The sequence below is a fragment of the Dermochelys coriacea genome, chromosome 11 (genome assembly GCF_009764565.3).
Source record: "Dermochelys coriacea isolate rDerCor1 chromosome 11, rDerCor1.pri.v4, whole genome shotgun sequence".
In the NCBI taxonomy this organism is placed as follows: domain Eukaryota; kingdom Metazoa; phylum Chordata; order Testudines; family Dermochelyidae; genus Dermochelys; species Dermochelys coriacea.
In genome coordinates, this window is record NC_050078.2 from 73,869,839 (window position 1) to 73,884,647 (window position 14,809).

Here is a 14,809-nt window from a genome sequence, read left to right on the forward strand (position 1 = left end):
ATGAAGCAGCAGCAGCTGTACTAAAAAGCTGCATCCCTGGTTCAATCTTACAAAATGGTTTCTGGCGCTGTGACTCCTCCCCCCGTGACCCGTGTCACTTTAAGCACCGTGCCTGGTGCTCAGGTTTGTGCCCCAGAGGCAGAGATAGATTGGGTGGGGGCTGAGCCCCCTCTAACCCTAGCCACCTCTGTACTGCTTCTCAGAACCCCAGGCTGCCATCTCCTCCCACTACCTCCCCATCTCCTCCTCTGCCGGGCCCGCTCCAGAAGGAGTATGTTGGGGGGGTTCGGTAAAGACATACTCCTCTTTAGGACATTTCTGGTTGCACCCTGATCTGTACAAGGAGGATAACAGCCTCACGGGGGTGGGGGTGAGGCTACATACAGTGCTAAGGACACTTTTGCACAGCATCCCCCTCTCCAAACTGTCCTGTGCCCCATTCAGTTGTAGCTGAAGAGCTGTGGCACAGGCTGACTACAGGAGAGGAAGGTGGGCAGGGGGGCTTGCCTGGGACATGGGAGACCTGGCTTTAATCGCTGCTCTCCCAAGGCTTGCGGTGTGACCCTGCGGAAGCCATTTTAGTCTCTCTGTGCTTCACTTTGTAAAACAGGGATAATAGCGTTGCCTTGCCTTACAGGGGCACATGAGGTGACTTACACGTAAGAGTGTGAGGTGCTCAGATACTACATGTGAGTAGCACTGACTGATAACTGGCCTATAGAAGGCCTTGTTCTAAAGGCACTCTGACATCTTTGCTGAAAAAAAAAAAAAAAAAAAAAAATCAATCCTTCACCTTTGTTTTGCCAGAGCAATAACAATAGGCATATTGCAACAATCACTCTTTTGGCATTTCTGTCCATAAATACAGAGGTGAGGATTTTACCACACACTGTGTGCCTTGATCCCTATGGAAGTTTGAGCCAAGGACAGGAATCCATGCAGCATGTTCTCCATTCTTTTGTTTTTCAATTCATCATAGGAGAAAGGGTTAAGAAAGGCCCATTTTTCACCACAATTCAAGAGGACACTCTGGCAGGCTAACTCAATGTGTGTGTACTGGCAGACTAAAGGAGAAGACTAGAGTTTCAAAAAGGGCTAGTGATTTCAGGTGCCCATCTTAAGACTCCTTAAAGGGGCCCAACTGTTAGACACTGCTGGACTCCCACCCTCTGAACAGCGGGCCCCGTTCAGGTACCTCCGGTGGGACATCTGAAACATGAGACACCTCACCCCACTAGTCACTTTTCACAAGGCTTGGCCAGTGGGGCAGATCCTCCTCTGATGCCTGCTTGGCGTTGGTGTAAGTCAATGGAGTTGCTCCTGATTTACAATAGTGTAAATGAGAGGAGAGTTAGTCCCCGAATTAATAAAATCGGCACTAGATGAGGCATTGAAACATGTAAACAGATTCAGGAAATCTTTAGCTCCAATGTAAAAGAGCTGCTTACCTTATGGATATTATCCTGGCATAATAATGACGTGTGTGCCCCGTAGGAGTGCATGGAGGAATCCCGTTGTCCATGGATATTCACAAAGTGTTCCAAGGCTGAATTTGGACACAGGTACTGGGACATTGAAGGAACAGGGGTCAGCTGCTTTGGAGAAATGACCTGATATGAGAAAGGGGGGAGAAAACCCGAATACGGAGTCATCTCTTCTTGGGATGCTCCTCTACCTCTATCTCCTATCTCCATGTTGGACAGCCTGTTCAGGTAAAAATGAATGGTGGACACTCCCATGTTTGACATCTGAGCTGGGCAGAGCTGGGAGCTCAGCTCCTGCTCGACACCATAGATATTGGTCTGTGCTGGGAGGCCCTGGGGTGGCTGATTTGCAGGCCTGTAGCTATAGCCCTGCCACGTGTTACTCACTAGGGTTGGCTGGTTGGAGGAGTCATGGCTGCACAGGCCGTTCACTAACAAGTGCTGGTTGGGTTTTTGTTTCAGCTGTGGCTCTGTGCGTGCCTGGATCTGGTTTTGTTGGCTGCAGGGCTGGCTTTGCTGCAGGAATGGTTGATATGCTCCCTGCACTGAGTGTAGGCTGCTCTCCAGCTGCTGCCCATGTTGCTGATGTTCGTAAGGGATTTCTATGGGTTGATGGAGATGGTTTGATCCATGAGGTCTGACCCATTGTGGACTCTGCTGCTGATTACCTAGAGGTGACTGTACAAACTGCGACAGCCTGAGCTCAGCTGTTCCTGCTGGTGGCCTCCACTGCAGGCTGCTAGGCTGCTGCTTATCCTCATCAGCCTGCTTCATCAGCAGAGGCGTTGGCTGACTGAGAACTGAGGGCAACAGCTGCTCCCACGGCTGGCTGTTCTGCTGGTTTTGGGTCACAATGTGCTGCTGCATTTGCTGCGGGAGATGCAAGATCAGCGATTGCTGGTTTTGTGGCGGGGACTGGTGTGAGCAATGGGATTCTTTCTCTGGCATCTGAGATGGATACACCACTGGGTCTTTGCTTGGATTCTGGCCTGGGTCTGACGAGGAACAGGCCTGCTGCTCCCCGGTGGGCTCATCCTCAGATTTGTTTACAAGTGAGCCATGAATATAGGAGAGGATTTCATTGTTTGTTAATAGATCGTTCAGAGAAGGAATATAATCCAGGTCCATTTCTACCCTCACCATCCTTTCATCCAACAGCAAGAGCTCCAGATCCTCAGCATTCAGCCCCAGACCCTCCAAAGTATTGAACAGCTCATTATTTGAACAGTTTTCATCACTGCTTATCGAGAGAGAATCCAGCGTGGTCAACAGTGGGTCCCCTTCCCTCAAGTCAGCCAGCTCCTGCTTGGAACTATTTTCCCCAGAGGACAATGGATTAGCAACTGCATTCCAGTTATCTCCTCTAGTCCCAAAAAAGCCAGATTCTCCCAGGTGGCTGAAGAGATTGCTGCTGAAGGAATCTTTGGGAGTAGAAGCTGGATGGGAGACATAAACAGCCTCATCTTGCCTCATCATGGCTCCCAGAAGAGAGTTTGGGTCTACATTGTCCTTCTGGGACCTTCCCCCTTTACCGTGAGAATTCTTTTTGGATCTGTTGTTTTTCCCTTTGCTGTTGAAAGGGTCAGGGAAGCCAGGAAGCGGGTAGGGTGTTTGATATAATAGTGCCTCTCCTGTAGCAAAGGTAAAAGGAAGATGCATAGAACGCTTCCGAAGGTGCTCCCCTCCTTCTTCATCTCTGAACAGAACAAAGACAAGATTGGTTACGGACACATATCCACAAGGAGACCTAGAATGACTCACCACAAAGGTTAATATCACCTCGCTGATTCCCCCTAGTGCTCACATAGTCAACACTGGTATCAAAGATCTTTTTTGGAAGCTTGCACCTTCTATGTGGGGTGAGGGAGGGGAACTGAGGCGAGTGACCTCAGTGCACAGAAGGTAAAGGAGATATTAAATAGTCTGAAGTCTTCCTCATATAAAACCCTTTCAGAAGGCTGTACTCGTACAAAACTGGATTTTAACATTGCTAAGAGAAAGGAATGTAGTTCAAACATCAACTTTCCATTAAACACACACCAGCGCCCCATTGCTGATAGTTATGTTGCAAAGAGTAACAAAATCCAGCCTGCCAAAGTTCTCCATCACTGCCTGCTCCAAAGTTTCTTCTTCTGAAGCAGCTGGTGCTGGCCACTGTCAGAGACAGAATACTGGACTAGATGGACCATTGGTCTGACCCAGTCAGGCCATTCCTATGCTCCTGGAAAACCCTGATTTTAATTTTGGAATCTGATGCAGAACTAACATAGGGTTCTTAAAACAGGGGAGTTGTGTAACGTTCTCTGGTGCATGTACAAAGTCAGGTAACTGCACCAGGTTCATATTGCATCCTGGACAAAATAGAAACAGAAACTCCAGATGGAATGAAGAATGACACTAACCAAGACTTGAAAAAACCCAAATAGCATTTATCAGCTGTTTTGTGTGCAAGTAAGGCCTCGCTGAGGGATATTCCCAGATGGTAGAGGGACGTTCTAGGCTAGGGATTGTGCATCAACAGCAAGCTCACATATGCCCAGCTGATGATATAAGTGATATCAGGGTATCTGTCACAATCTTGTGCTATTGAAGTCAATGGGAATTTTGGCAGGGAGTTCACTGATGCGGGTTCAAGCATATACCTCCCAAAATGCAGCCCGTGATCAAAGCAAAGCCTGAGGGAAAACCCTCTGAAGTTGTGTTTGTGGTGTTTTCATGACTGCTGAAGGGGAGATAGGGGGTGCAGGGAGACGTCCTCACTCCTGCAGGTAGTTCCCATGCACGGGAAAAATCCCAGTGAAGTTGGAGACCACACACAAGCGTCAGGACTATTTGTAGGAGAAAAGGTTTCCAGGATCAGCCACAGAAAGTATCGTTGGCTTGTCTTAATAACTGGCCTGTTGTCGCATAATGCGGCTCAAGTGTGCCGCATTGTGCAGAACATCCTGCATCTGGCCCCAATTTTTAAGGCTGTCCCACAGCCCCATGCTACCATCACAAAGTATCAGTTCAGCTGCTTGGCAAGTTTTCCTGGTTGTGAGCTGCATAGCTTGGTGCTTGACAACACCACATCTTACACTCCTCCAGGTGTCCGTGCTGCCCCTGGGCCAAGGAAGGGGCAGCGAAGTAATTGCATCAAACCTCTGAGCTGCTCCCAAGTCACCTACTTCCCCAAGCAGCTGGGCCTGGAGCTGCCTGTCCTGGAGCTGGGCTGGCCAGGCTTTTCCAGGGGCTCACACTGCAGGCTCACCCAGGGGGAGGCACATTTCTAGCACAGCTTTGGGGAAACCATCTACAGCTGCAAGGAGGTAGCATGCAGGCAGATTTGCTCCCCTGGGGAGGTGATTCCCCTGTCTGAGCTCTTCCCTGCAGCAAGGGGTAAAGCGCCATGCAGTTCCCTGCATGGAGCCACCCACGCCCCTTTTCTGTGAGCTGCTGTGATGGGGTGTGTCCCACACTGGACTGTTAAGGGTTAATCAGATGGCTGCATGAAAAGCAGCCAATCGGAAAGGGGTTGCAAAGAGCAGCCAATCAGGGTTGGGCAGGCCCATATGAGAAGAGCTGCAGGGCAGAGCAAGTTCAGAAGCTGACTGGAGCTTGATGAGAGAAGATAAGGCTTCTGACCAGGCAGAAGGGAACTAGTATCCTGGATAGAGCAGGGTGGAGCTAAAGATGGTGCCTGGTAGGCTGCAGGATTCACAGGCTGGGGCCCTGAGGCAAGGTCAAAGAGGGTGCTGAGGGCCGCAGGGAAGTGGCCCAAGGAAATGAATGGAGGAGTCAGAGGGGATGTAGCAAGTGGTGGCCATCTACAGGGTCCCCAAGCTGGGACCTGGAGTAGTGAGCGGGCCTGGGTCCCCCCCACCTGCCACAGAGGAAGTGGCCAGACAATTGGTTTCAGTTGCCACTGAGGGAAGTGGCCGGACAGCAGACTGCAGTTCCCCCGGAAAGGGGGAGAATAAAGCGTGACATGGCTGGAGGGTTGTGGTGTGAAGAGGATGCCATGGTTCTGGGAGTGACGTGGGTCCTAGAGCAAAGTGACGGTGGTGTGATGCCGCCAGAAGAGGGTGCACTGGCTAGCAGAGCTAATCCCCGGGACAGGCAGCAGGAGGCACTGTGAGTGGACACCGTCACAGCTGCAAACTTGGATCTTGAAAGCTGAAGTTGCAACGCCCCTCCCCCCGGGTCGGATCAGCTAACTCCACAGTTCAGAGTGTAATTGTAAAGGACGGGTTAACCCTAACATTATTTGTTTTATTGCATTACTTTAAGTGTCTAATATTTTGCTCTAGCAAAACTTGTGACATTCCTGGTTGAAGTTAGAACAGCTACCTCTGAAGATCAGCTTCTAAAAGACATAAGCTTTCATAATTCCCACCTTAGCATCTGCAGTATGCTTGTAGTACACAGGATCATGTTGTATGTCCGTATGAGAAGTTTCTGGCTATTAGCATGAGTGTATGTATTTTTTTTTTAAACAAAAACCATGTGTTCAATAAAAAAAAAGTGTGATGTTCTTCATTCCAGTGTGTGAGGGTTGAGAAAGATGCAGGGGAGCAGCAGGGGTATGCGATCATCTCTTGCCATAAGTAAGCGGCCAGAGAAGGGATGAGGTAGCCCTAGCGAAGGCCAGAGGAGATTGTGAAATTTCAGAGCCCAGGCTTACAATGGCCCGATTCTGCTCCAACACGGCAGTAAACCACAAGCTCCCCCCTCTAGCCAGTATACCAATGTAAGATGGTGTGAAATCAGAATCAAACTCAGAATATTTTCTCGTTCTTTAGAATAATACAGTGGTTTTTGTCCCTGGATGCCATCCCAAGCAATGGGTGAGTTTCAAAGTATTTGTATATTTCATGGCCTAGTGGCTCAAGCTCAGACCTGGGATTTAGGAGAGCTGGTTTCTATTCCTGGTTCTGCTGGATGTCATTGGGTAAAAGTCACCTCACTGCTCTATGCCTCGGTTTCCCTATCTGTAAAGTGGAGATAATGATAGTGCCTTTTGTAAAGCACTTTGAGATCTACTGATGAAGAGTGCTAGATAAGAGCAAGGCATTATTATTACATTATTTTCATTATAGTCAGTGCCAGTTGGGATCCATGCTGCTCCTTCTGAGAGAAGCAACAAGCAAGACAGTGTACTAGGAAGATGAAACAAGTGACCTACCCTACTCTGTCTAAATGAAACTTCCTTACTAAATGAAACTAAGACTGACAGGCTCTGGAACCCAGGAGAGGTTAGACTCACTCCAGGCCCGTATCCCGGCACTTACACAAGCGGCCTTTGCGTGGCGATGATGTAATCGGGTTTGCCATTCTTGTAGACGAGTCTAGCATTGGCCTGGACCCACTTCCAGCGATTTTCTTTTGTCAGGAGACGGAACACAGTCAGACCGCTCTCGCCCGTTTTCATCACTGGAAAAGAGATGCCAAGACAATGCAGTGAGCGACACCCGATCTGCAGAAATGGATCCAGGGATGCAGAGCCTCAGTGTCACAAGGTACCGTGACTTCTGCAACACCGAAGCGCCCTGGAGCACATGAGCCCTTCGATATACACTGGCCCAGCTGTGCCCACCCAATCTGGTCAAATGCCACTTAAGGACAATTCCTCATTTTTCTCATTCATGACACATATGCTAGTAATATTTGCATATGTGTTCGTTTATTTGCAGACACTGTGATGTTCAGTTATCTAGGAAGGGAGGGGGCAGAACAGTTATCTCTATAAAGGAGTAGGGCTGGATCCTCTGCTGGAGTAAATGGACATTTCTGATTTACACCAGCTGAAGATCTGGCCCATGCTCTTTATAAAAACCATGTTAGAAAAAAAGAGCCATTTCAGAGGTTACATCAGACAAGACCCAGAGGTAATTTTACCCCTCCCCCCAACCCAAATTAGAATGCCCATGTGTGCGGGGCTGGGACCCGAGAGTAGGTGCAGATAAGGGTCACACTAACTGTGTCTTGTTTAGTGAGGCCATTTAAACAACAATTAACTCTATATGGCTGCTTTTACAGAATACCCCTTTCTTTCTATGGCTAAACTGTGCGTGGGGTTTCTTACTTGGCTCCCTTTCTGTTACATGCAATGTGTTTTGGGTCAGATCCATCACCCGTAGCATAAGCACGACATGTTGCACCAAGAAAGGACCACTGAAAGGGGCTCAAGTCACTTAGTGATGCTGGGTGAAATAACTCAACCAAGCTGGCTTTGGGGTCAGGAACCTGAAGCAGCAATTGTGTCCAACATTGCTGCAATTCTGTTTGTGGATCGCCCATAGGCTCCTAATCAGACAAATACGAGGTAAAGTCATGATTTGTCCAACAGATTCACAATCCTTAACACCAACACCATCCCTTCAGAAACGTTTCATTCAGTAATTAATCAGGCATTACTCATGCCTTTACGAAAGCCAGGTCATATTGCTTGCCATCCCGACATGGGACATTTGGCTGTGACCTAGAGTTCCAGCATCACTGGGCTGGGGAAACAGAGATGCTCTCTGCTCCATGTGGGAGGGTGAACCCTCAGCACCAGCATACACTGGAGCTCCTCATGCCAGCTCTTACCCTACAAAGGGCTGAGTAGGTGCCAAGCACCCTCAATGCCCTTCTGAGCACCTGACAGGGTCAGGTCCTGCTGATGGGCCAAGAATTATCTGTAGAAATCCCTAAACTATCATGTGCAATGGAGAAGTTCCTGGACCACAATGGGCCAAGAAAGGATCCAGGCACCACTCCCCTCGGCTCCTGCCCCATGAGTCAAAGAGTAACCCAGCAGTCGTGTTCGCTAGAGCCTTGGTGATACTGTGCATCCCCCCTTGCAGTCTGTGTTTGAAAGGGAAGGTCTATTGGAAACCTCTACCAGAAGGGAAGGCAGAGACATGGCCTGCACTCCTGGATGTGGTCATCTCCCACCAGTTCTTTCTGGGGGGGGATGTTCTGGGCAGCTTGTACCAAGCCTGAGTAACAGGGCTTTGCAGGTGGTGCTCCTGTGGAGATTGCTCCCATGTGACTACAGCAGCTGGTGCCAGGAATGGAATTTAAAGGGGAATCTACCTAACTTCTGTTCTCCTGAAGCCCTTAGGACTGGTTAGCCAGCCAGGGTGCCCACAGCCTTGCACAGGGACGCAGGAGGGATGGACAGGACTAAGAGGGTTACTTGCTGTGGTGCTGCCAGGGCAATCCCTGAAAGGGGGCAGGGTGAGCGCAGAGCTGGCCAGGTGGAGGGGGCAGCATCTGCAGGTGGCAGAGCATGTGCTGCTGTGGAGCCCCTGACAGGAGTTCTGAAGGGACTTTGTCTAACTTAGCCAGTACACCAGAGCCAGACTTTTGTATAATGCACAACACAGCATAGAGAGAGGCTGGACAGCTGACCCTGGCCAGGCTATTCTATGTCAGCATGCCCAGGGACCATTGCCCAGGGACCATTGCCATCATCTACTCTGACCCCCCAGTATAACATAGGCCAGATAATGCCTACAGCAGATCTTTTCAATAACATTGTGGAGCCGTCTAGGACTCTGACACCTTTCTACCATCTTCCTCCAAAGACACCTCCAGCTGTGTCTCAGGACTGTCACTCACACTGCATTCAGATTAACTATCCAAACCTGCAGATTTTTAATAGTCTTACTTCGGACGTGATTCTCGGCACAATACAGCATATCAGCAGCGTGGATGAACTGATACCCGGTGCCACGCACCCGCAGCTCTGCCTCCGTATAGCCCAGCACGACTTTCCCTCTGAGGTAGAAGAGCAGAGCACCACGATTACAGAGAGGCCAGCGGCCTGGCCTTCAAAAATCCAGCTGCTAGGAGAAAACGCTTCTAGCAACTCCATTCCCAGCTTATTTACAGTTCTGCAATGGGGAAATCGCCTCATCCGCGGGGCAGGCGGTCAGTAAGAGCCCCCCTGACAGGATCACCCAGACCCTGAATCTGGGCACACAGGAGATAGCAACATTGCTCCCTCCCTCCCTGGAGCGGGTGAGTGAAGAATAGCTTTCCTCTGTGCCCTGCCCTGTAATACCCCACCCGTGCGCCAGAGCAGAGAGTAGGGTTACCAGCCATCCGGTTTTTGACCGGAACACCCAGTCAAAAAGGGACCCCGGTGTTTCCGGTCAGCACTGCTGACCAGGCTGTTAAAAGTCCAGTCGGTGGCACAGCAGGGCTAAGGCAGGCTCCCTGCCTGACTCCGCGCCACTCCCAGAAGCGGTGGCATGTCCCCTCTCTGGCTCCTACGTGCAGGGGGCTCCACGTGCTACCCTCGCCCAAAGTGCTGGCTCCACAGCTCCCATTGGCCAGGAACCATGACCAATGGGAGCTGCAGGGGCAGTGCCTGTGGACAGGGCAGTGCATAGAGCTGCCTGGCCACGCCTTTGCCTAGGATCCAGAGGGGGACATGCTGCCACTTCCAGGAGCCACCTGAGATAAGTGCCACCTGGAGCCTGCACCCCAAACCCCCTCCCGTGCCCAAACCCTGAGCCCCCTCCTGCCCTCTGAACCCCTCCAAAGAGAGGCCTAGCTAGGCCTCCTCAGCTAACTGTGTTACCTGGGGCAGTACTGTTAAAGTGGAAAGCTTTGTAAAGGGTGAAATGGATCCCAACAGACTAAGAAGGAGCAAGATTTCAGGAAACTGGCTGGAATTCACCCCTGTGCAGAAGATCCCAGGAAGCCTATGCAGCATTTAACCATTTAAATTAGGGCTTTGCGTGGTCCCTGTGCCCAGAGAGGGTTCCCCACACAAGGATTAATTTTTTAAAAAAATCTGAATTATGAGCAGCCAGAGGCTAACAGAGTACACAGCTCCTCTGGGCTGTGAAGAGTGTGATGAGCAGAGACCAGAAGCAGGATGTTCTTCTTTTAAAGAGTAGCACAATGGGAACAAAACAGACACTGCAAGGCTAAGGAGGCCTGGAATGCCAATGGCTGTTCAAATACTGTCAATGGAAGCAAAGGCTGGCTGTAGCATTTACATAGGACAGTGGCTCTCAACCTTTCCAGACTACTGTACCCCTTTCAGGAGTCTGATTTACCTTGCATACCCCCAGGTTTCACCTCTCAAAAACTACTTGCTTACAAAATTAGTCATAAAAATGCAAAAGTGTCACAGCATGCTGTTACTGACAAAGTGCATCCTCTCTCATTTTTACCATATAATTATAAAATAAATTGATTGGAATATAAATATTGTACTTATATTTCAGTGTATAGAGCAGTATAAACAAGTCATTGCCTGTATGAAATTTTAGTTTGTACTGACTTCATTAGTGCTTTTTATGTAGCCTGTTGTAAAACTAGGCAAATATCTAGATGAGTTGATGTACTCCCTGGAAGACCTCTGGTACGTGGACCCCTGGTTCACAACCACTGACACAGGATAGTTTTGATCCAGCTAGTACTTCAGTAACAAGTGACATAAATTGGGGGATAGGTCTCATCTCAAGCCAGGGTGGATGAAGGGCCAAATCACATAGGCCTATGTCCTCAAGTGTATTTAGGCACCTTCGTTTCACTGATTTCAATGAGCACTAGACGCCAAAGTATCTTTGAGGATGTGGGCCATAATCCCCACACAACTGCTGGTTCCTGCTTCAAGAACTGTAGTGCTGCAGGTCCAGAGTGCACTGGCAGAAGTCTGCAGAGAAGCCTAGCCAGCTGCTTGCTATCTGTGCCTGACTAACCCAAGGGACCAATCTTTCACTTCCATAAGCAAGGATATTGACTACTACAGTTAGCTGAAAAATGAACTATTAGTTTTGGAAAGGTTTTGAAAATGAAAAATGTTGTTTCCATACTGAAGGATTCTAAATGGACCCCCTCCCTTTTTATTTAACTATTTTTTTAATTTCTCCACCCATCCAATTGTGTTTAATCAAAAATGTTACTGACCTGGTTAACAATACTTTTCATTTACCAAAAATTGTGTTCCCAGTAACTGAAAATCTTCAGCAGCCATTTGGATAATTTCAGTGTGGTTGATAAACAGTACCCTGCCCCCAGAAAAATATTCTAACAATTTTTTGCAAAAAACAAAAACAAAACAAAAAAAAATTCCTCCCCAAAACCCTTTTTGTTAAAAAAAAATCAACTAGCTGTATTAATCATATTTTAAAAAATATATATCTTTCCTAAGTAATTAATTATTATTATTAATTAATTAGTATTTCAGTAGCTCCTCAGAGGTCCCATCATGGACCAGGACCCCCCCCCCCCCTGCCAGGAGCTGCACAAACATGGAACACCAAAGAAAGATGCTGAATGTAACACGAATCTTGCTGACAAGAGTATTTGGGGAAAGTCTTGTTTAACAGCACATGCCAACATGATTAGTCCCAACTTCTGTACTTACTTGGCATCACATGCCAAGGGGGTGAAGTCCAGTTTGTGCTTGGTTCTGAAGATCAAGTTTTTGGTTCTGATCTCCAGGATGGAAGGGGGCTGCAAGGGAATGGAGATGGCAAAGAGAGCCAGCTGGGGCGGCAGCAGGGACCCATCTTCAGACCTTGTATTCTGGCCGTGGAGAAATTTCAACCTGCCCTGAAGGTTTAAAGCCTTGAAAAGAAAAAAAAGAGGAGTCACTTCAAGAACCTGAATTGGGCTGTTAACAAATGCTGTATTTGCTTTAAACAGGCCTTTCGTTGCTGAAATTAATAAATAAATGCAAACGAACAAGCCAAGCCTAGGGGAAGGAGAGAAAAGCCAATGAACACTGCATATCGGGACTGTATGCTATTCAGAGGAGATTTTCAGAGGTGCTGCTGGAGCACAAAATCCCCTGGCATTGAGTCTGGACCCCTCTTCCCTCAAGACCCTGAAAGTCTACACTGCAATTTAATAGCCCCACAGCCTGAGAGTCAGCTGACCCAGGCCAGCTGTGGATGTCTTATCGCAGTGTAGCTGTACCCTGTGGCAACAATGCCATAAATCAGGTTAGATCCATGCTGTAAGGTCAGGACATAGGTAGGATCTGTTCTTGTGAACATGACCTCTATTCATGTGAGCTCACAAACAAAATTACAGTAGAGACAGTTTCAGAGGTGGCAGGACCCATCCCACACAAAACCTTACAAGTTGGGAACTGAGAAGTAAAGAGGAAAGACTTACAAATTCCCTTCCCCACTCCTGCTGCCTGCAGCATTGTGGCTAACACACTCCAGTTCTCCCATCTCCAACAAACACCCAAAAGCAATCCGTACCCCACCTTCATCAAATGTTCATCCAATGCAAAACCAGAGGGAGTAGCCATGCTGCTCAGCTGTTTGAGAGGTCTGAGAGGCAGGGATGGACCTCAGTTAGTTTTCTGACTGCACATTTTATCGCCCTTGAAAAGTTACTGGAAATAAATACAGGAAGTGATATCACCTGTCAGCTGGAGGGAAGTGCCTAGCAGGAATGTAGGTCACCACTCACTTCCATTTTGGTAACTTAACATCTTCAACCACACATAGGATTTCAATAATTGTTTTGTTTACAAAATGATGTTTTTTTACTCTGTTGAGTCATTTGATTTTACAGTAGTGCCCCAATACCTATTAGGGTTTTCTTTTTTTTCAAAAAAATGCAGCCTGTATTTTAATGTGCTTGTTAAAATGAAATCAATTCTCAATATAAAAACCAAACCAGCACCACGTGCGATTACTCAGAATCTGTGCATGTGATTTTCATTTTTCTCCTAGAGGCATCAGTTTAAAATACTTGGTCAATTTCATTCATCAGCAGATTCTGTTGTATCCTAACTTTCACTCAAATAGTTTATTTTGTTAGGTAATCCCCAAGAAACAGTTGCGAAGCAACATCTATTCCCCAAGGACAGTAACTATTATACACAGAGTGTAGCGGTGTCTAAATCCAGCAGGTCCCAGAGCCAAATGCTTATACTGCAGCTTTATAGTCCTGCAGCCTGAGACCCATGAGCCCTGGGTGTTGAGTTGTAGTGTAGACATAGCCTTAGAAAAAGGTACGATTTCAGCTCCTTGACTCCTTTTGCCCACTTCTTGCTCTTTTTTTAGCCTTCCTTGGCAATGACAGTGTTTGTGCTGCAGCAGATTTGTTATCAAACTAAAATTTGATAGGTTTGCCTTGATACCCATATATTCCCTTATGGCTAAAAGTAATAAATCATATAGACAAATACTCCTGCTGTACAACTGATACCCTAGGAGCTTTGTCAGCCCATGAGGCACAGGCATGTGGCCAAAGCACTAATCTAAGCGTGTGCTAGATTTCTTGTAATAGGAGGGCAAAGGAAAGTGAGACAATGCAGTGAAAAGTCACCAAAAGAGGTGAGTTTTTTAAAAATCTCTTTTTAGTCCCTCTGTATTGCTTTGTTTCTAATGAATGAGCAGACAGGCTTCTGTAGAGACACGGGGAAATTTGCTGTCACTTTCTTACAGGGCCTGATTCAAAGACCACTGGAGGAAATCAGAAACCCTCCATTGCCTTCAATGGACTTTGAGTCAGGCCCACCTTGACTTTACTGAGTAGAATCATGCTCCTCACTGCTCCCATCTTTTCCTTATCTGGCTGTTCTGTGTGCTATTCTGTGTGTGAGAGTGAGAGCTGAGCCCTGGTATGGCAACACTTCAGGCTGCCAATGGGATCTGGTGTGTCCCTGCAGTGCTGTTGCTAGTCTCCTTGGCAGTCATGTGGTCTGTTCTTTGAGGAGTAAAGTTCGCACAGCTTCCTATCTGTGCTTCCTCCCACTCACATGTTCCCCCTCTGGCTGGCTAACACACATACCCAACCAAAGCATCGACATCCTTAAAACCAGTCCTTTGGGACCCGCGCTGTGGTGATCTTGCATGGTCAGAAAATACTGCTCTAAAATAAAGGCCTCAGCCACATCTTCCTGTAGCTGAAAATCCAGGCCATCTAATGTAAACGTCACAGGGATGCCTCCAAAGGTGGCTTTACCAAACAGATTGCTTTTCACACAGTAGGCACCCAAACCTTTCTACAAAGCACCTTGCTAAGGATTAGGGACTGTGTGCTGGGTGAGGAAAAAGCCATCCCAGGCTCAGGAATAGTGCACATGCACATGCCCCTGGGAACAGCAGTCTGGTTTACTAGGAGACTAGGTGTAAGGGAACCCCAGGAAAAAGCACCACCCACATGATGCAACTATCACCCCAACGGAGCTCTGAGTATTATTAGTGCAACTGAAGCCTGTGCTGGTGAACTGTGCCGGACTAACAACATTGGTATTTGACATCCACTCTCCATAGAGCAGATGGCAGAAGCTAACCCAGCTGGTTTCACTAATATGTCTCAGGCCACTAGCGGTTAAGAGGATAGTGCAGTTACCATGTCCATTCAGTCTC

General features: G+C 47.9%; 1 protein-coding gene across 5 annotated transcripts in view; it reads right to left on the reverse strand.

Annotated features, from left to right (window-relative positions):
* The window catches only part of LOC119863613 (aryl hydrocarbon receptor-like), a 165,171-nt gene that overhangs the window by 14,982 nt on the left and 135,380 nt on the right, over positions 1 to 14,809 (reverse strand). For 3 of the 5 annotated variants that reach the window (XM_038422304.2, XM_038422309.2, XM_043505752.1), the window contains 4 exons: positions 11,839 to 12,041; positions 9,121 to 9,230; positions 6,755 to 6,896; positions 1,449 to 3,180 (listed from right to left, as the gene is read on the reverse strand). In XM_038422304.2, the coding sequence (XP_038278232.1) occupies positions 1,449 to 3,180; positions 6,755 to 6,896; positions 9,121 to 9,230; positions 11,839 to 12,041 (2,187 nt within the window). The remainder of the gene's footprint in view (positions 1 to 1,448; positions 3,181 to 6,754; positions 6,897 to 9,120; positions 9,231 to 11,838; positions 12,042 to 14,809) is intronic. The other 2 variants (XM_043505753.1, XM_043505754.1) reach the window with 1 other exon arrangement.